This window comes from Mustela nigripes, chromosome 8, assembly GCF_022355385.1.
Source record: "Mustela nigripes isolate SB6536 chromosome 8, MUSNIG.SB6536, whole genome shotgun sequence".
NCBI classification, from domain to species: domain Eukaryota; kingdom Metazoa; phylum Chordata; class Mammalia; order Carnivora; family Mustelidae; genus Mustela; species Mustela nigripes.
Genome location: NC_081564.1, coordinates 5,680,762 through 5,700,125, shown reverse-complemented (window position 1 = coordinate 5,700,125; position 19,364 = coordinate 5,680,762). Strand labels below are relative to the sequence as shown.

The 19,364-nt window shown below is 50.2% G+C and overlaps 1 protein-coding gene across 1 annotated transcript in view; it reads left to right on the top strand.

Annotated features, from left to right (window-relative positions):
- The first annotated feature begins 371 nt into the window (after nucleotides 1-371).
- The window catches only part of ATP6V0A2 (ATPase H+ transporting V0 subunit a2), a 33,513-nt gene continuing 14,520 nt past the window's right edge, over nucleotides 372-19,364 (top strand). The window contains exons 1-9 of the mRNA XM_059408251.1: nucleotides 372-672; nucleotides 5,709-5,787; nucleotides 7,788-7,885; nucleotides 9,294-9,431; nucleotides 10,119-10,207; nucleotides 11,837-11,963; nucleotides 16,498-16,580; nucleotides 18,008-18,101; nucleotides 18,788-19,000. Coding sequence (XP_059264234.1) covers nucleotides 556-672; nucleotides 5,709-5,787; nucleotides 7,788-7,885; nucleotides 9,294-9,431; nucleotides 10,119-10,207; nucleotides 11,837-11,963; nucleotides 16,498-16,580; nucleotides 18,008-18,101; nucleotides 18,788-19,000 — 1,038 coding nt within the window. The 5' untranslated portion in view covers nucleotides 372-555. The remainder of the gene's footprint in view (nucleotides 673-5,708; nucleotides 5,788-7,787; nucleotides 7,886-9,293; nucleotides 9,432-10,118; nucleotides 10,208-11,836; nucleotides 11,964-16,497; nucleotides 16,581-18,007; nucleotides 18,102-18,787; nucleotides 19,001-19,364) is intronic.

Sequence of the window (19,364 nt, the reverse complement as noted above, 5' to 3'; positions counted from 1 at the left end):
TTTCGGAAATTTTCTAAAAGTGGATCGTGATGTCGGCCGCACAACCACTCGGTACCTTTTCTAAAAATCACAGAATTGTGTACCCTAAATGGGTGAACTTTATGGCACAACCTCAATAAAATTCATTTTCCAAAATGTCTATAAAGAGCCGAGCGAGCGGCTCTCTCCCGTTGGAAGCCTCAGCGGTCGGCCGCCGGGTTTGTGCCGGTTGGCCTCGCCGGCGCAGGCGCGGCGGCCGGCCGCAACTCTGGGCTCCCATTGGTCGGCCGGCGCGGGGAGGGCGGGCACACGCGGGGGGGGGGGGGGGGGGCCCGGGCCCCGGGTGGGGCGGGGGGGGGGGGGTCTCGCGCGCGCGGTGGCGGCAGCGGCTGGCGGGGGCCCGCGGTGGCAGGACCGGGGGCGGCCGCTGCAGCCCGGAGCCCCCGATGGTGCGCGGCGGCGGGCAGGCCGCAGGAGGAGCCCGAGGCCCCGGCCTCCCCGGCTGACCGCGCGGACCCGAGCGGCCCGGAGCCGCCGCCATCCGTCCGGCCCCGGTGGGGCGCGGGCTGGCCCGCCATGGGGTCCCTATTCCGGAGCGAGACCATGTGCCTGGCGCAGCTGTTCCTGCAGTCCGGCACGGCCTACGAGTGCCTCAGCGCCCTGGGCGAGAAGGGCCTGGTCCAGTTCCGAGACGTGAGTGTCGCCCGGGAGACGCGGGCCGCACCTGCCCGCCCAGCGCCGCATCCCGCGCTTCGCTCGGGCCTCCCTTCCGCGGGCTCCTGGGCAGGGGCGCGCCGCTGTCCCCATTTCGCAGGCAGGGAAACTGGGGCCCGGCTTACCGGCCAGAGCTTCCGCAGAGCGGGGCCCGAGCCCCGGGTCGCCGGGCGTCTGGTCGGCTGCGGCTTTGGCCGGGTTAGTTAGGAACGCTCTGTGTAGTCTTCATCAACTTAGGGGAGTGCCATCGGGTGCTCCGGAGCGCCGGCTCCGTGCCGGGCGCTGGGCTCGTGGTGGGGAGAACGAGTCTGAGGAGGCCCATTTGGAGACCCTTTGGAACTTACGGGGGTGGTGGGGACAAATACCAAGCACGTAAAGGCGTAAACATGTTTGCTGTGAGGGTAATGAAGCGGGGTGATGGGATGGTGACTCGAGTCGGGGTGGTCAAGGAAGGCCCTCTTGAGGAGGTGACGTTTGAGCCCGGATGAGGCCTGAATGGGAAAGAGGTGGCCCTGCAAGATCCGGGGGGACAGGGTCCCGGATGGAGGACACAGAAGGAGCCCAGAACCTGAATTGGGCATGAGCTTGGTGTAAGCGCCTTGAGGGGAAGGGGTTTTCCTACTGATGCATGAGGTGCATACCACTGCCTGGTAAGGAAAGGGAACGGTCTTCCCTACAAGTAAGGATAAACACTTGTTCATGTATCTGCATACTTGTTTATTATTTGTTCACACCATGGGGTGTCAACCCCGAGGCCAAGGGGCCCCTTCTGACTTACTCACTCCTGATTCCCCAAGACTTAGCCTGGTCCCTGGCGTTTGTGGGCAGTAGCAGGCGTTTGTTGAATGAAGGAACAAGCCTTTATTGAGCGCCTGCTCTGTCCCAGATCGTGTTTTTAGTGCCGGCGCCTCAATGGTAAGCTGGGTGGACAAGGTCCTTAGGATCTTGCTGCTTACGGCTGGAAGGAGACAGATGCTCACGGTCTGTGAAATTGTGAAGTGCAGTAAAGGGGGAGAACAAAGTGTAGAAGCGGAGAGTTAAGCAGGATCTGATACCGAGTGACTGAACTGAAAGTCACTTCAAGGGAACATTTTATTTCCTCCTGGGTCCCAACTTTGATCTCCTGGTTGTTTCCCTTCATCTCTCTGAGGGGCCCTTAATTTCAAAAGGGAACACCCCTCCCCCAGATCTGATATCAGTGACCCTTGGGTTGGCTCCAAAGGGATTGCAAGGTCAGGGAGTAACCCCTGAGGGACAGCCAAGGCTGCAGAGAAGGCCCAGCTCCCTTCCTGTTTCCTGGAGTCACTTGGGCTTCAGCTCCGGGTCCCACTTCCCTGGTAGGTGCTGTGATCAGCTGTGGGGGGCACCCGAAAGGTTCAGGAAGCAGGAGAGAAACAGCCTCCCTTCTTTGTAACTGGTGGATTTGATCCATCCTGTTAGTGTTCAAGCTGAGAGACTTAACAAGCTTAAACTGTGGAGGTTTGAACAAAGACCCTGATGACCACATTCCCGTTTCCCTGACTGCCATTACAGGAGGCAGTGGAGAATACTTGGGATCCTTCTAGGCTGAAAACCAGTGAAAGAAAAAGAAAGTGCAGATAAAGATCTCAGCTGTGCCTGTCCGTGTGTGTGTGTGTGTGTGTGTGTGTGTGTGTGTGTGTGTTTGGGTTGACACTCAAGCTGCCAGTGTGCTAGTGCAGAAAGCTTCACAGCACCCGACACTTTTTTCTGGAGTTCTCACTGACTTTGCATTCGCCGGCTGGGCTTACTAACATTAGTCTCTTCTGGCTTGCATATGCTGGTTGATTTTTCCCTTTTAGTACTCCTGAGGGAAAGCAGGCAGACCCGGGGTTTCTGTAGTGACAGCCGAGGAGAAGACATGGAAGAGAAGGTCATTCAGCTAACCTAACCGGTGGGGCTCAGAGAAGGGCAGGTTCATCTCACTGTTGAGATGCTCTGCAGTCTAGGAACAATTTCACCGTTCGCCCTTCGGCGGTGGGAAGATGGCTGGTTTGGGTATCAGTAAAACCACCACCACGGAGCCTCTGCTGGCTTTGCTTGGTTCAAGGTTAGTGTTAAAATGAGTCTGCAATAAAATGCAGTGTGGTCGCTCCGTATCTGTGGGTATGCGTCCTGAGACCCTCAGTGGATGCGGGGTGCCCTGGAGAGTACCGAGCCCTGTAGGTATGACAGGTTTTCCTGTACAGGCGCACCTGCGGTAGCGTGTCCTCGACGGGTTAGGCACATTAAGAGATGAAAAACAAGGCAACAACTATAACGAGATACTCTAATAAAAATTACATGAATGTGTTTGGGAGAGTGTATGTGGGTTCCTTGTCTCAGTGTATCGGATTGTGCTGTACTCACCCTTCCTCTCTGGTTGATGTGGGATGAAGTGAGGATGACGTAGGCACTGTTTGCCCTGGGGCCGAGCCAGAAGACTCGGCTTGTCTGCTTCCTGACCTCGGAGGGGCACTACGACTGTGTTTTCCTATCATCAGTTTAGAAATAGGGTGACATAGCCTCCCGAGAAAGAAAACAGAAACAAAACTTTGTAAAAGAAACCGCATAACAGAAAAAAGCAGCTAATAGCTGTGAGGCAGTGATGGTGGCTTGGGTCAACCCAAGTACATTTGTATCCCGGCGGCCGAAATGGGCGTCTTCATAAAGCCCCTGCCGCAGGGGGAACCCTCCTGTCCGCAGAGCGCTCAGCAGTGCTGGGTGCTGCACGGACCCTGCAATGGGCAGGAGTGTGGTTTGTACACCGCTGGTGCCGCCTCGCTTCCTTCTGGTTCTCAGTTTGGTGCATCGTGCCTGACTCACTGAGAACTTGAAAGTGATTACTTGAGATTAGTTCGATCTCAGAAATGATTGTGAATGTGATAAACAGAAGTGAAATTTGAATTTTTGTCTTCTTCCTGGTTAATCCTTTTAAAAATATTAGAAAAACTGAACAAGAAATGAGCCCTTGGGGTGGATGCTGCTTGGCCCAGAAGTTTCATGCCAAGCCGTCCAATCATGATTTCTGAGAGGGCCCCGGACGTTGATGGGCTGGAGGAAAGATAACATTCTTGCCTTAAATGCCTTTCAACACGAGTGATTACTGTGATCTTTTTTTGTTATAAAATAATATATGTCAATTGTGGGGAAATTCTAAAATGTAAGAATCAGATTAAAACTTCCAGGATCCAGTTACCTAGAAATAAAGGCTCTGATTTCTTGGTTAATATTGTTCTAACATTATTTTCCTAATAATGTTTTAAAATGTACATCTATGTGTATTTTCATATAATTGGAATGACACTCAAAGTATCTTTAATTTTTTCCAGGCAGAAATCTTTTTTTAAAATATTTTATTTTATTTATTTGACAAACAGATTACGAGTCGGCAGAGAGAGATAGAGGAGGAAGCAGGCTCCCCGCTGAGCAGAGAGCCCTATGCAGGGCTTGATCCCAGGACCCTGGGATCATGACCTGAGCTGAAGGCAGAGGCTTTAACCCACTGAGCCACCCAGGCGCCCCCAGGCAGAAATCTTAACTCATTTCCTCATTTTATTAAATGTTCTTTTATAATTTCTTTTTTATTGTTTTAAGGTTTGTATTAGAAGTTAAGTAGAGAGAGGAGTGTATGGGAACAGTGAACTCCCGTGTACCCATAATATAAATTCATGGACCCTCATTCCAGCCTTCCACCTCCAGACAAAATCTGTCCCTCCCCTCTGTCGGGACAAGATGATTCTGAAGCAAATCGCAGATACCTAATTTCGTCCGTGAATATTTCAACAAGTATCTCTAAAAAGAAGGGTGCTTAAAAATCATAACCACAATATCATTGTCATACCTAAACTTTTTAATGACAACTTCTTAATAGAATCCAGTACCTTAGTCATTTAAAACATGAATTTTACTAAGGGCATAATCAGTTAAATGACTGAACCGTCATTTTTATACAACTTCATTGATCTGTATCGTAAAATGCACCCATTTCAAGTGTACAGTTTGTTGATTTTTAGAAGATTTACTGAGTGGTGCGTCCATCCCCACAGTGCAGTAGTAGAACGTCATATCCCCCCAGTAGGGTCCCTTACCCTTCCATTTCATCCCCTTTCCTGCCTCCCGCCCAGGCAGTCACTACTTCCTGCCCGTAGATTCTCCTTTTCTGGGCATTTCATGGTAATGGAATTACACAGTATGTGGCCTTTTGTATCTTGAAAGACGCGCTGGCATCGTGTTTCTGAGAGTCACAGTGGTGTTGAGTGGGTCAGGAATTTGTTCTGTATTGCTGGGTGGTGGTCTGTGGTAGGGATGGAGACTGTTCTTCTTTTTTTTTAATTTTATTTGTTTATTTGACAGCGAGAGACAGAGGGAGGTAGTGGGAGAGGGATGAGAAGGCCTCCCTCGGAACAGGGAGCCCGATGCAGGGCTCGATCCCAGAACCATGGGATCGTGACCTGAGCCGAGGGTGGACGGTCAACGACTGAGCCACACAGGTGCCCCGAGACTGTCTGTCCTTAAACCACTTTCCTACTGTCGATCACTTTTTCCTCTGTCCCTGAGGTTGATGTTCTTCTGGGTAGGTTTTTGTCTGTATCCAGTTTTTTCCCTAGGTTAACTTTCTTTCTGGGATAGTTCTGGGCCAAAGGATATTTTTTAGGCTTTTTTTTTTTAAAGATTTTATTTATTTATTTGAGAGGCAGGCAGAGAGAGAGGAGGAAGCAGGCTCCCTACCGAGCAGAGAGCCCGACGCGGGGCTCGATCCCACAACCCTGAGATCATGACCCGAGCGGAAGGCAGATGCTTTCACCCACTGAGCCACCCAGGCGCCCCTTTTTAGGCTTTTTTGATAACAGCTGCCACGTTGCTCTCCGGAAAAGTTTTGTCAGTTTTTACTCCCATCCAGTAGTGTGTGAGGGTGTGCGTTCCCTAAACCCTTGCCAATAATATTTTTATTTTTTAGATCATGTTTACATTTAAATTTCAGAAATTTCAAAAGCAAATTTTTCATCCTTTCTCAGCTCAACCAGAATGTAAGTTCCTTCCAAAGAAAATTTGTCGGTGAGGTGAAGAGGTGTGAAGAACTAGAACGGATATTAGGTAAGTTTTGTTTTATTTTGCTTTGTTTTGCTAGTTTGTGGGGGGGGGATAAGTTTAATTTAGTAACAGATTTTTATATAAGCAGACCTTGTTTGCCTTAGAAAAATTAGAAAAGAGAGAAAAAAAAAGAACTCACCATTCCTTATTTTTTCCTAGTCCTCTATAAAAGTAAGGATTCCCCTACACAGCGACCATGTTATTCCGTTGTCAGCTCCGTTTCTCACTGGTATTTCCTGTAACATTGTCTCACGTCAATAAACAGGTTGCACCTGGGGTCCTTTTTAATGGCTGCCTAGTATTTCATGAAATAAAAGTGCTATAATTTACTTAACGAATCCCTTGTAGTTTATCGTGACTTAAACACAGTACATGTTAATATATTACTTCAGATTATCTCTAAGAAGAGGAAGGTAGGAAGTGGCAGATAGATTGGCTTTGTTCTCAGATCACTTGTTTACCTTCAAAACTCAGTAGCTGTAGGCTACTTCCTTTATCTGTAAAATCTTCAACTTCTTTAGCTTGAGATGGTCACCATTATCCATTCAAGCCTGGAAGTTCTGACCAAAATAGGGGAGAAGGGGGTGGATCTCAGAGGACTGACTGAAGTACAAAATTTAGGATGAATGGAGAAACGTGGGCATGAGAGAGTCAAGGGGGGGCCAGAATAGGACTTTGGGAATGATTTCTAATAGCTAAGATTTATTGTGGATTTTACATTTTTAGTTGGAGATTTTTTTTTTTTTTAAGATTTTATTTATTTGACAGACAGAGATCACAAGTAGGCAGAGAGGCAGGCAGACAGAGGGGGGAAGCAGGCTCCCCGCTGAGCAGAGAGCCTGATGTGGGGCTTGATCCCAGGACCCTGAGATCAGGACCTGAGCTGAAGGCAGAGGCTTAACCCACTGAGCCACCCAGGCGCCCCAGAGATTTTTAAGACAAAAGAACCCTTTTAATCATCAGTTCCTTCGCATATTGTTTAAAGTCCCAGTTACTTGTGTGGACGACGTGTAATAGAGTGACATCATATTCCTGTCTTCGTAACGTAGTGAGTCATTGAGCATGTCATGTGTCAGCAATGAGATTTTTAAATTCAGTGACAACAGTTTAGACAGGTACAGGACTTCCTGTAGGTTAGACTGTTTTAAAAGGCATACAGACTTAAAAAAAAAAAACCAAACTCCCAAGTAAATGAGGTTTCATTGGTGAAAAGATTTTATCCCATTTCCAGAAACCTCTTTAACACCGTGCTTCCTTTGCTATCCTGTTGCTAAGACATCCTCACTTTTCTCTTTCTTAATAAAATAACTGGGAACACTTCTCCAGAATGTGGTATCTAGTAATGAGTTTACCATTCATTGTGAGTTTCATCCTAAGGACAATGGTGCTTCATGGCATTGAAAATGTAAATGAAAGAAATGGAGTTCATTTGGCCTGGCTCGTTACCAGTTTTCTGAACCTGGTTTAGGACGTGAGATCTGGTTGTTGCAAGTCCGAACAGCCTGGCTGACTGGGACCGGTCAGGAGAGCCTGGCTCTCTGCCCTCAGTCTCTCTGGGCTCCATGGGCTGATAGAGGTTGTACTTCTCCTTCCTCATAAGGGCATCTGCAAGGAAGTCACGCTGCCATCTCTGGTGGAGATGGTCTGTCGTGGGGTTATTCCTGCATTTGCAAGTGTGTCCTTTACCTGATTCACCTCCACAGTTCCGTCACGAACGTTTCAGAAACATTGCACACTCGGGGAATTCCAGAAAGCGTTCATCAGGTTGTTGTTTATATGGTCACTGCATGCTGACCTCTCTGTTTAGGGGCGGCTACTTTGCAGATCTTTGGAAATGAGGTTGCAAAAGGCTTTTTCTAAGTCAATTGGAACAAGCAAGACTTTTGTGCATCCAGACATTAATTTTTAGGCGAACCAGGGATGGTCGGGATGGAAAATGTTCCGACTGAGACGTCCTAGAGTGAGTTTTTGCATCTAATTGGTTTTACCTTTTATTCCCACAGCGTATTTGGTACAGGAAATTAATAGAGCCGACATCCCCCTTCCTGAGGGAGAGACCAGTCCTCCTGCACCACCTCTTAAGCAAGTCCTGGAGATGCAGGTAACTTGTTTCTGGTGAAGCCGTCAAAGCTGTCCCTGAGCTCAGACACTGCTTGTTGACTGACTTCATGTTGTCTAGGGCTTGTCGGGTTTTCTTCTCAAAGCTGCTCAATGACAGTTTAAGAACAACGCGATCGTCAGCCTTCAGTAACAGATTATCTGTGATGTAAGATGAACGTTCCCTTTCCAGGTGGTGGTGAACTGAGGCTAATGAAAATCAGTTTGGGAAATCTGGTGCTTCGTCATGTAATATTTCTGATCGTTCTTTCTGGACTTATCCATGCCTTAGCCTGCCTCTCCTGGTACAAGTAAGGGAGGCTGCAGCCAGTGCCTTTCGCATTCTCCCGGACCCGCTGGCCTCCGCTCTGATGCTGAAAAGCTAGTGGCAAGGCCATAAGGTGTTGTAGGTGGGCAGCAAACACAGTTCCTTGTCCCTGATTTCAGCACCTGGTGGGTTGGGGGCATGGCGTCCCCGCTGTGAGGACCCCGGCTTGTCTTGCTCGTTACCGCCCCTGCGAATGATCCACTGAGGTTTGGGTCTGATCCTTGGCTCGTGCACTGCCCTGGGAAGTAGACCAGCGATCCTGACCACGGACGCAGCCTGTGGTGTGTAGCCAGCACCATTCCGTGGCCGGTCGCCCTGGGGGTTTATCGGGGAGAAGTCACTTAACATTTACCGTATGAGAGGACTCCAGAAGGAGTTATGGCATCCGATGGGCAGAACGCCGCCATCTGGTTTGGCCTGTTTGGGTTGGTGGTGATGTAATGACGACTTCAGGGGGGACTGGGCGTGTGTGGCTTCTACGAGGTGGAGCGCACGTGAAGTGTCTGCAGACTTGCTGGCACACAGGTTTCTGTGGAGTCAGTGCTGTGTCTGACACACCTCCGTCGCTGCTGTGTTGTACTTTAGTATTATTAAAGATGCTCGCTGTCTCACTGCTTATTAAGGAAGACTTGACCTCAAGCATTCTTCAGCCCAGTTAATAGTGTATGTGCAACTGTAAGCAGACTCTTAAGCTAGAGACTCGGGTGTATATGCTTAGCAAAGATTACCCTAGTATTTTCTGCGTTGCAAATAAAAGGCAATGTAGCCTCGAAAGAGGAAGACTCTTTGCTATGTGACAGTGGAGAAGCGGAGGGAGGGAAGCCCGGAATAGTAGGGGAGCGGGGCTGGGCCAGGGCCACCTGCAGTGCTTTGACTCACCTTCCAGAACATCTGTTGTGGGCAGCATGGGCTGTGTGGGAATTCCCCGAGTCCATGGGAGACCATGAACAGTGGGCCTTGAATGTCTCCGTCGGATTCGGGCTCGTAAGCCCTCCCTGGACAGGAACATGCTTTCAGGAAATGGGGGTGGCCAGACTCGGAGCAGACCTGTCCTTTAACGTAACCAACCGCTCTCTTGTCTTAGGAGCAGCTGCAGAAACTGGAGGTTGAGCTGAGAGAAGTCACCAAGAACAAGGAGAAGCTGAGGAAAAACTTGCTGGAGCTGATCGAGTACACTCACATGCTCAGGGTGACAAAAACCTTCGTTAAACGGAATGTGGAGGTACTGACCGCCCGCCCCTGCACCGAGACACATTCCTTTTGTACGAATCTTGCTCCTGCAAGGCTTCCGGCTGGGTTATCCGTTCTCAGGGATCTTGATCTGACCTTTATTTTTCAGTCGGGTTAAAGGACATTCAACAAAATGTCAAGCCTTTCCCTGCATTGGTTGGTTTTAGCAATAACGATACTTCCTTTCCGTAAAGTTGCTTCAGTTTGTAGCTGAAAAATGAAAGAAATGGGAAAGTGGAGTTTGAACTCCAAAGTTGTTTCTTTTTTTCCTGCCAAATTGCTAAGAATAAAGGAATTCACAACGAGTGTCTAGTTCATGAGTGGAGTCTGTGACATAGCCCCGCCCACAGTGGGATACGGAGGGGACAAGGTCGTCCCGCCGGCGCTGTCTCACTCGGTGGCTGCGTCCAACCAAGCTCACTGCCTCCGAGTGAGGCAGCGACATAAGTTACAACATCCTTATCTCTAGCAACCTGACTTCGAGGAGTTCTTTACACAAGGGATGGGGATGTGATCTTTTTAATTGACCAGAGCTGTGTTCCACATCTGAGTTACCCCGGGGCGTCAATACCAGGTCGGGCAGCCGGTTAGGATGCTCCGTAAACTCGTTCGGAAACGTGACTTGGGAAATAAAATGTCACTTGTAATGAGACACGCTTGGTTTCGTATTTCTTTGTAGTTTGAACCCACTTATGAAGAATTCCCTCCCTTAGAGAATGATTCCTTGTTGGACTACAGCTGTATGCAGAGGCTGGGAGCGAAACTGGGGTAGGTGACAACTGCGGGGGGGGGGGGGGGGGGGCTGAGCGTCCCGCTGTCCTTGTCGTCCGCAGGGGGATGAATGCGACCATTCGAAAGCCTGTGGTGGAGTGAGAAAGTGAATATTTGTTTGAGAAAACACTGTACTTCTGTGTTTGCCGAGAGGAGTTATTCAGCTGTATTGACTTTTTAGATAAATACCATGGGAACTTCTCCTCTTGGTATAATGAGCTGGAAAGAAGGAACGTTTATGCCACTCAGTGTCATTGCAGTAAGGCTAAAATAATTGCTCAGTGAAGCGTCAGCCCCTGTTTTGTTTGGTGGAAACACAGGGGCTCAACTGAGTTGGTTAACTCATTAATTGTATTTTAAGGATCTTTTTCTGCTATTAATCCTTTCTGTTTACTCCAGCTAATGGTAGCTTGTTTCCTCATGTGATTTGTGAGTTCTTTTTATTACGAACATCTGTTCCTCTGTTCCTTGTCTGTAGGAATCCGATGACGGTTTAGTTTGAGGATGTAGTCCTTCAGCGAGAATTTGTTTTTACATCTCTCAGATAGTGGGGAGCATTCCGCCAGCCTGGGATCGTTTTACATCGATTTCTCAGCTTGGATTTTTTTGTTTTTCCTTTTCTTGCTATGCAAGTAATGTGAATTTCAGCCGTGAAACTGAGTGCATTCTAACCTGTGGTTATAAATTCTCAAGGCAGGGCTGCCTGGGTGGCTCAGTTGGTGAAGCGTCTGCCTTTGACTCAGGTTGTGATTTCAGGGTCCTGGGATCGAGGCCTGAGTTGGGCTCTGCTCAGTGGGGAGCCTGCTTCCCCCTCTCTCTCTACCCCTGACCCCACTAGTGCTCTCTCCCACTCCCTCTCTCTCTCAAATAAATGAATAAAAATCTTCAAAGAAAAAAAAAAAATTCTCAAGAAAGACTTTTCTTCTTCTATCTAGAACCCAAACTGAGATAAATAAGTTTATTTGAGGGTTCCTTTGTAAGATGAAGTTTTTTTTCCAAGTCCACCCATTCACTAAGGGTGTAGGTCTTTAGAGGTGAGGGGGTGGGAGTCCCAACCTTAGCAGGCATTGGGAAAGATTCAGTTTCATCTTCTTAGCTTACATAGACCTAGTGCCTGTCTCCGTTCTGACCTTGAAACTGAAGGCTTTAAGATACTGGGTAAGTGGAATACATCAAGGTAGCTGAGATCCTGGTTTATTTTTGGATCCCAAGAATTTCTCTTAATTATGGGTGCAGCTATATCCTTGAAGGGATGTTTCAAAAATAAGTTTTTGTAAAAGATTTATTTACTCATAGAGAGAGTGGGAGAGTATGTGTGTGTGTGAGGAGGGGGAGGGGCAGAGGGAGAGAGCACCTTCGACTCCCCGCTGAGTGTGGAGCCTGACCCGTGGCTCGATCCCACAGCTCCGCGATCACTACCTGAGCCAAATCAGGACTTGGATGGGCCACTAACAGAGCCACCCAGATGCCCCCCCCATTTTTTATCTAGCATTTTAGATATTTTGCATTTGGAGGGCTTTTAGGATATCTTCACCATTTTGCCTGAAATGATTCATTTCTCCTTTTGATGCAGTCAGAGAATTCCTTGCTTTCAACTGACTGCACCTTGTCTCTCTTCTCTCATAGATTTGTATCCGGCCTAATTAACCAAGGAAAGGTAGAAGCATTTGAGAAAATGCTGTGGAGGGTCTGCAAAGGGTACACCATCGTGACCTATGCGGAGCTGGATGAGCCCCTCGAGGACCCTGAAACGGTGAGTCAACGTCACGATCACCTTTTAATGATGACAGACCGACAGTGGTGTTGGACGCACGGGGCACAAGGAGCCCCTTGAGAGTGAGTTGTTCACCTGAGGCCTTATTATCCCAGCGCATTTCGGTGTGGCTCTTGAAGTCCAGGGCTCTTCCTTGAAATGCCTCCCAGAAATGAAGGGAGACACGTCGCTCCCCTCCGGGCCTCAGACCCCATCCGGGTCTCACCAGTTGACGAGTACCACGTTTTGAAGCGAAGGTCTAGTGCAGAATCAGTTTGCATCTCACTGTCCCATCTCTTTGGTCTCCTCCATTCTGGGACAGTTTCTCAGTCTTTCCTGGACTTGTAGAACCTTGATATTTGAAAATTCTTAGGTAGGATGTCCCTGCGTTTGGGTTTGTCTGATCTTTCCTCATGATTCGATCCGGGGCATGGGTCTTTGGCAGAAGTGATACTGTGTCCTCCTCACTGTGTCCCGCCGAGCGCGTGATTCGGCTCGTCCCATGGCTGGTAACGTTTGCTTTGATCGCGTGGTTGAGGTGGTGATGCTTACACTTCTCCAGTACGAAGTCATCTTTTTTCTTTGTAATTAATACATGTTTCGGGGGACACGCTTTGAACCTGTAACTCTGTAACTGAGTCATTCCTTATCAGATTTCCTTTCCCGTCCCCCCCCCGCCGAGTGTGAGCGGTGGGGTTAGAGGTGGGGCGACGTACAGAGGAGTGGACTGGAGAGATGTGTTCTCCTGAAAAGACAACTCCCCTGTAGTTACAAAGGAAATACGTGCCTGTGGCAGGAAATTGGGAACAAAACGGGAAAGATGAACGAGAAAATTAATCTTCGTGATCCTGCTTAGGGAGAGCCCGTGCTGGCTTTCAGCGTGCGCTCTTCTAGTGCTTGTTCTGTAGGAGTTGGGGTGTTGGATTGGACAGCTGGCGCTCGGGGTCCCGGATCTGGTTATTGTGTCAGGTTTAGGGCCTTTTGGGTTGACCGTCTCGTCCCCTCGCGTCCTTGCCGACACCGGAGCGTATTTCTAGTCACTTCCCCCTTGTCGGTCTTGTTTCTAGGTGCTGACCACTCTGTGTCGGAGCTAGACTCTGGTGATCTCCCTCGGTTCGATGACCTGTATTCTGTGTTGTGTGCTGTCCCTGTCCCGTCTTCAACCCGAGGTGGTTACGCTCCTTGACCCAGTAGTAGCTTTAAAATTGGGGCATCTTCAAACTCAGGTTTGCTGTAAATGCCATTCCCCCCCGCCCCCCGCAGTTTAGTTTCTTCCGTAACTTATTTTGGAGTAATTTCAGTTTCTAGAAAACTTGCCAGGAGAGAGCAGAGACTTGTATCCCTTCACCTGGATTTCCCAGTTGTTCCCACGTCCCCACATTTGCTCCATCAGCCACGTGCTCTCTCGGCGACTCTGTCCCCGTTTTCACTAGGTTCTTCGCATGCCTGGGGACAGGAGGCCGCAGACGTGGCTCCATCACCCCAGAGTTACCCCCGTGTGTGCGCCCCCAGGCAAGGATGCTCTTACACAACCACCTGCCGCCATGAGAGAAACCAGTGCAGGTGCAGCACTTTTGTCCAATCAAACATGCCATGCCCGCCTCCAGCGGTTCTCCTTCCTTCCTGGTCCGGCCCCCTCCCTGGGCCTGCGGTGGCGTTGGGAACATGCGTCCCGCCCTGTGGGCCCACGCCTCCCTCTGGGCCCCCTGAGATTTCTTCACAGCCAGACTCGGGCCACGTTCCAGGCAGGAACAACCTTGGAAGTCTCTCTGGCCACCTCAGCACCCACCATGTGACACGTGATGTCACCTGGACACGTTGGTGTCTGCCGGGTTTGTCCACCATCTCGTCACCACGTTGCCCTCTGTGGTGGTTTAGTAATTTCCAAGTTGTGCTCATGTCCCTTTCCTCACCAGCCCGCCCACCACACTAGCGTCCGTGGACGACTCTCGTGAACCGGTCCCCTCGGTCATGGTGGCCGCGCGGTCCTCATTCCTGCTCTGCTTACTAGTGGTGGCACAGAAGGCCGGTTTCCCCCCTCTCGCGTCTGCGGACTCGGGCATTTCCGCTGTGTTCGGTGACTCGTAGTCTGTTACGGTCCGTATTTATTTGGACACTCAAATTGTCCCTGATGATTTGGCTGCTGAGGGTCCCTTCCCTCGTGGTCCCGTGTCCTTGGCCTCCGGCAGCATCCGCCGAGCCTTCCCTTCCTCGTGGCACAGTGAGACGCCCCAGCTTCGTCCCGTGCTTTCCCTGTCTCAGCCGGAAGTCGGCCGTTTCTCCCAGGACCGCTGGTGCCTTTTAGCAGAGGACGGTGTTCTCAAAGATCCGCGCCCCAGAGTGCTGCTGCCCCTGGGCCCTCTGAGCAGTCGGAGCGTATGTGTCCACGTGCGCGTGCACATGCACACACACGCACCCGTACGTGCTTCGGTGGCTCCCTGTGCTTCGAGATTATGAAACCATGTGCTCTTAAACTATAACTCGAAATCCTGATCGGTTCTTTCTAGATGGAACCTTTCCCCCTGTTTTTAGTCTCTTTCCTGCCAGTGAGAAATCTGGCTGCCGTTGTCCTCGGTGTGTTTCATGAATTGTGCGGTCAGTGCACTCACTTATTCCACATAACCAATCTCCCGGCCACATGGACCATCTCCTCTGCCCACGCTGACCTTTGTCCTTGCTGTGGGGACCCCCTGCCTGTGCTTCCTTGAGGCTCCCCGACCTGTTCCTCATCTTTTGTGGTCTGGGGCTGGATTCTTGGGCTGCTTCTCTCCTCTGTGTGCCCTCAGGGATCCTACATAATTTCACAGCTTTAAATACTGCCTCCCAACTGCTTAGCTTGGATCTCTCCCCACAAAAGCAGACTTTTGTATGTAACTGGCTACTCTAGGTCTACTTTTAAATCCTTGGAAGACATTTCCGCCCAATGCCTAAAGCTAGACTCTGGATCTTTCCTAGCAAACCTGCGCTGCCAGGCTTGTCCAGCTCGGTAAGTGGCAGCTCTGTCCTTCTGACTGCTCAGGTTTCACATCCTGGGGCTCCTCCTGATTCTTCTCTTTTCCCTCAGACCTTGTATTAATCCTGTAGCAGGGTGACTGGAGATGTGTTCTAACTAGGAAGAGACTCTGGTCTCCTGGTCCCGCCCCCGCTCCTGCCCTGATCCAGGACACGAGTGGCCACACCTCAAGTTCTTCCCTTCTGCAGCCGCCGCCTCTGTCCTCAGTTCCTGCCCCGGCCGCTGCCCTACCGTGCTCTCTCCTCCCAGCATCGAGAACCATCCCTGTAAGCCTTCACTTCACTTCCCCTCTTCAAACCCACCACGGGCTTCCTGTCTCACTTGGCAAAACGCCCAGAGCCTTATAGCGTCTCCTCTTGCGGCTTCGTCACCCATCTGCCCTGTGCACCCCGCATCAGTGTGTCGCCTCCTTGCTGTCCCTGTCCCTGCTTCCTCACGAGCTCTCTGGCACACAGAGGGTGTGGCCAGTGGCCACAGTGGCCCGCAGTGGCCACACGGCTTCCTCCCTTCCTTTAGCCTTTAAGCTCCGATGTCCCCTTCTCAGAGAGACCTTCTCTGGTCACCCTATTGAAAGTCACAGCCCCCAACCCCATGCCTCCGTCACCTCCTCCAGCTGTTTCCTTTGCAGCAGTTACCACTTCCCCCCTGTGGTGGACTCTGTGTTTTCTTTGTGTCTCTCACTGGGAAATCGGATATATCCCCACCCCTTCCAGGTCAGGGAGTTTTGTCTCTTTTGTTCAGTTCCGTATTCCTAGCACCTAGAACAGGGCCTGGCAAATAGGCTAAAAACGTACTCAGTTTTATATAGAGAGTATTTCTCAGTATTTGTGGTAGTTCTGTAGGGTCTCCATGGACATGTGAATGAATGATACTGAACCACTGTCCTAGGGAAACACAGGGATAGTTTCTGCAAGCCTCTGCTTACATTTTTGTCCACCGATCAATACTAACCTTGTTTTATGTGTGTTTCTATTTAATATGTATTGTGGATTCATTAACACGGAACTCTTGCCAAGAGCGCTGTGACTCACGCCTGCACGAAGCTTATCTGACACATGGCATTTTGTGTGTGAGGCGCATCTCTGCCTTCTTGGGCCCAGGAACACTAGCTAGCACTTCAGCATTATGCCCGAGGACCATTTTAAATAGTGAAACCACCAGCAAAGAGCCCAGAAGTGTGAAAAACATAACTAAACTGTGACAAGGCTCCTTTACCGTATGAGATGGAACCAGAAGGCAGAGAACTGCCCTGTGTGGCCTCAGCTGGATTAGGCACATCCCGGGACTCGGACTTTGGGCCGCTCTGTGTGTCTGTAAATGACCCCATGCCGTTGCCAGGGCTGATGTTAGGGGAAGAACACGCGGCCGGGGTGGGTGAGGGGCGGTTACGGAGCCTGGGGGCCCGAGGGCATCTGCACCTGTGGAGGGTGTGAAGGGGCCAACTCGTGACAGAATTTGAGCTGGCAGAGTTCTCAGAGTTCTGGATACAGAAGTAACAATAACCCTGATTTCTTCTTCTAGGGAGAAGTTATAAAATGGTATGTGTTTTTAATATCCTTTTGGGGAGAGCAGATTGGCCACAAAGTTAAGAAGATATGTGATTGGTAAGAACAAGAAACGTTTCATTTCATCTCTGTGCTCATGTACAGTGGCTTCTGGTTCTCCCTAAATAGCTCTGTGTTCGAGGAGACATGCAGCACGTGCAAAGATTGCTGTGCTTAGTTCTGTGTCTTTGTTTTTAACGTTTAATTAGCCGTCTCTCTTGCCAGCGTTGTACATAAGATGCTTTAGAAGTAGAGACTGTTTTTAATAACATTCTCAGGTTTTATTTCTTCCCTGGGCATCAGGGCTTAAGAATAATTGGAGAAGGAACCAAATCTGAATTTTTGTGCCTCCGTGTTGCACTGAGCTCCACAGAGGCCTGTCTGTCATCAGGGAGCATCTGGTTCATTTTAGGCCGAACATTCGGCAGGTTTCTCTGTGAGCCGCGGGGGAGGAGGCCCGGATCCAGAGCCTGGCATCGCCACCCACTCGCTGGGTGAGCTCGGCGAGCCCCACGACCAGGCCTCATTGGGCTTTGGGACTGAGGCGACACAGGCGATACAGGGGAGGAGTGCCTCAGCGAGAATCTCTCTGTGACGTATATTCTCGTCAATAGTGGAAAAATAAGCAAGAGCCAAATAAAAATGTCAAAGAACACCCTTTGTTTTTAGATGGTCTTGTTTCTTTGGGAGTGAGGATGGGCTTGGGTATTTCCTTTGCAAAGTGTTTCCCAGAGGCTGATTCTCAGTCACGGGTGGCCTGGAAAGCCATTTCAGGTTTTATATGGACGAATCTGGTGTTATTCTTACAAATATATATTTATTTTAACATACAGTAGAAAAATTGTAACCAGCACGCAAACCCCTGATTTCATAGATATTGTTGCTTGGGATAAGGCTAGAGTTAAGTAGTTTTAATAGTTTTTAATAGTTTTAATAGTCAGAACTTAAAATGTTAAGTGTGGCATAAAAATGTCAAGGTGGATGGGGAGGACGGCCTCTGTTCCCCCTGTGTTGGGGTGCCGTGTGGCCCCCAGGAGATGGGCCCTGGGAGATGAGGGAGAGCTTTACTGCACCGCTGTCAAAGGCAGTTGCTAGGAAACCAAAGCTTTTTTTCCCCTCCCACCGCCCTTTATTTTCTCTTTCTTTTAAGGTAATCACTGTTGTGTGTTCTTGCTTTTGTGTTTCAAACTTGTTTAATGATTCGCAGCCCAAGGGTGGTGGGGAATTTCAGAAAGTAGGAACTGGGAGCGAGCTCGGGGTGATCGAGGGCAGGAATGGAACATGGAACCGAGCGTGTGCTCGGTTTGTTCCTTCCTGCGCACATTTGTTGAGTGTCTGTGCGGGTCTGCGCCTTTTTCTCCCAAGGGGCTGCTTTTATCCCATTTGGAGGGAGATGTGCCCGCGTGCAACACTGAATTTAGTTCTGGTGTTTGGTGTAGCCTCTCCTGGTCCCGACGGGTGCGCGACTATTAAATTCTGTCTCCTAGTTACCACTGTCACGTTTACCCCTACCCGAACACCGCCGAGGAGCGGAAGGAGATCCAGGAAGGACTGAACACCCGGATTCAGGATCTTTACACGGTGAGTGAACGGGAAATGGTCGCCTCCTTCTCTGAGGCGTGTAAAACATTTATAAATCCGTTTGCTTTCTTTTTTGATACGGAAAATTTTGGTGCGGACGAATGGAAGTGTTTCAGGGAGATTGGGCCATCACTTACCTCCCTCCTCTGCATGCAAGTTTTCTTTTAGCGGCCTGTTAGAGACCTAGGTGGTGTTAAAGGGACTTTGGAGAAGATTCTCTGGTCATCAGTGTGTTTAAAGTGGTACCTGTTATTTTGCTTTCACCATGTTCACTGATGTTTCTGCTAATACCGGTGAGAGCTCTTGGGGGCAAGAAGTAGACTCTGACCCCTACAGCAAAAGGGGTTTCAGGCCACATGGAGGGTGGAGGTGGTGACAGGTTGCTGAGCTGAGGCTGGGAGTGGCAAGAGTGGGGCGCTCCGTGGGCCCAGCCCAGCCACGGTGCTGCCACCCAGATGGTGACATCTAACCATTTCCTGTCCCCTTGGGGTGGTGTCCTGGAGGGTCAACTCCCTAGAGGGAGCCTCGGGTCGTCTGGGTCGTTTCTGCCGCTTCCCAGTGGTGCTGGGGTCAGGACGAGAAGGAACGAGCCACTCCCTTGCCTGCCCCCAGGAGAGGCAGGTGCCCGATGGACGGAGACCGACAAGTGTCCCCAGTGCTGGAAGCCCGTGTTTGTTCCCACCCAGGTGCTTCACAAAACTGAGGACTATTTAAGGCAAGTGCTGTGTAAAGCCGCCGAATCCGTCTACAGCCACGTCATCCAGGTGAAGAAGATGAAGGCCATTTACCACATGCTGAACATGTGCAGCTTCGACGTGACCAACAAGTGCCTCATCGCCGAGGTCTGGTGTCCCGAGGCTGACCTGCACGACCTGCGCCGGGCGCTCGAGGACGGTTCGGTAAGGCGACCTGGGGCCCGCCCCTGCCGGGACCAGACGCCGGGACGGGGCTGCTCTGGGGGCGTGGGGCAGCCGGCTGCCCCGCACAGGGGAAGCGGGACAGCCCTGAGCGGAGAGAGGCCGCTGAATGGGCTGGTGTTCAGAGAGCCAGAGCTGTGCCGTGCGTGTGCGTGTGTCGTCTGTGCTGGGAGTACGGAATAGGGTCTCGTGGTTGAAAGAAGAGGTCTGTAAAGTAAAGGACACAGCGGAGCGGCCTCCTCCCAGCCCTGTTGCCTCAGAGATAACTGTTGCTCCTTGTTACGTCTTCGAGTTTCGTAGTCGTAGGGAAGCAAGTATGAATGGGTGGTTTTCTTTCTTTTTTTAA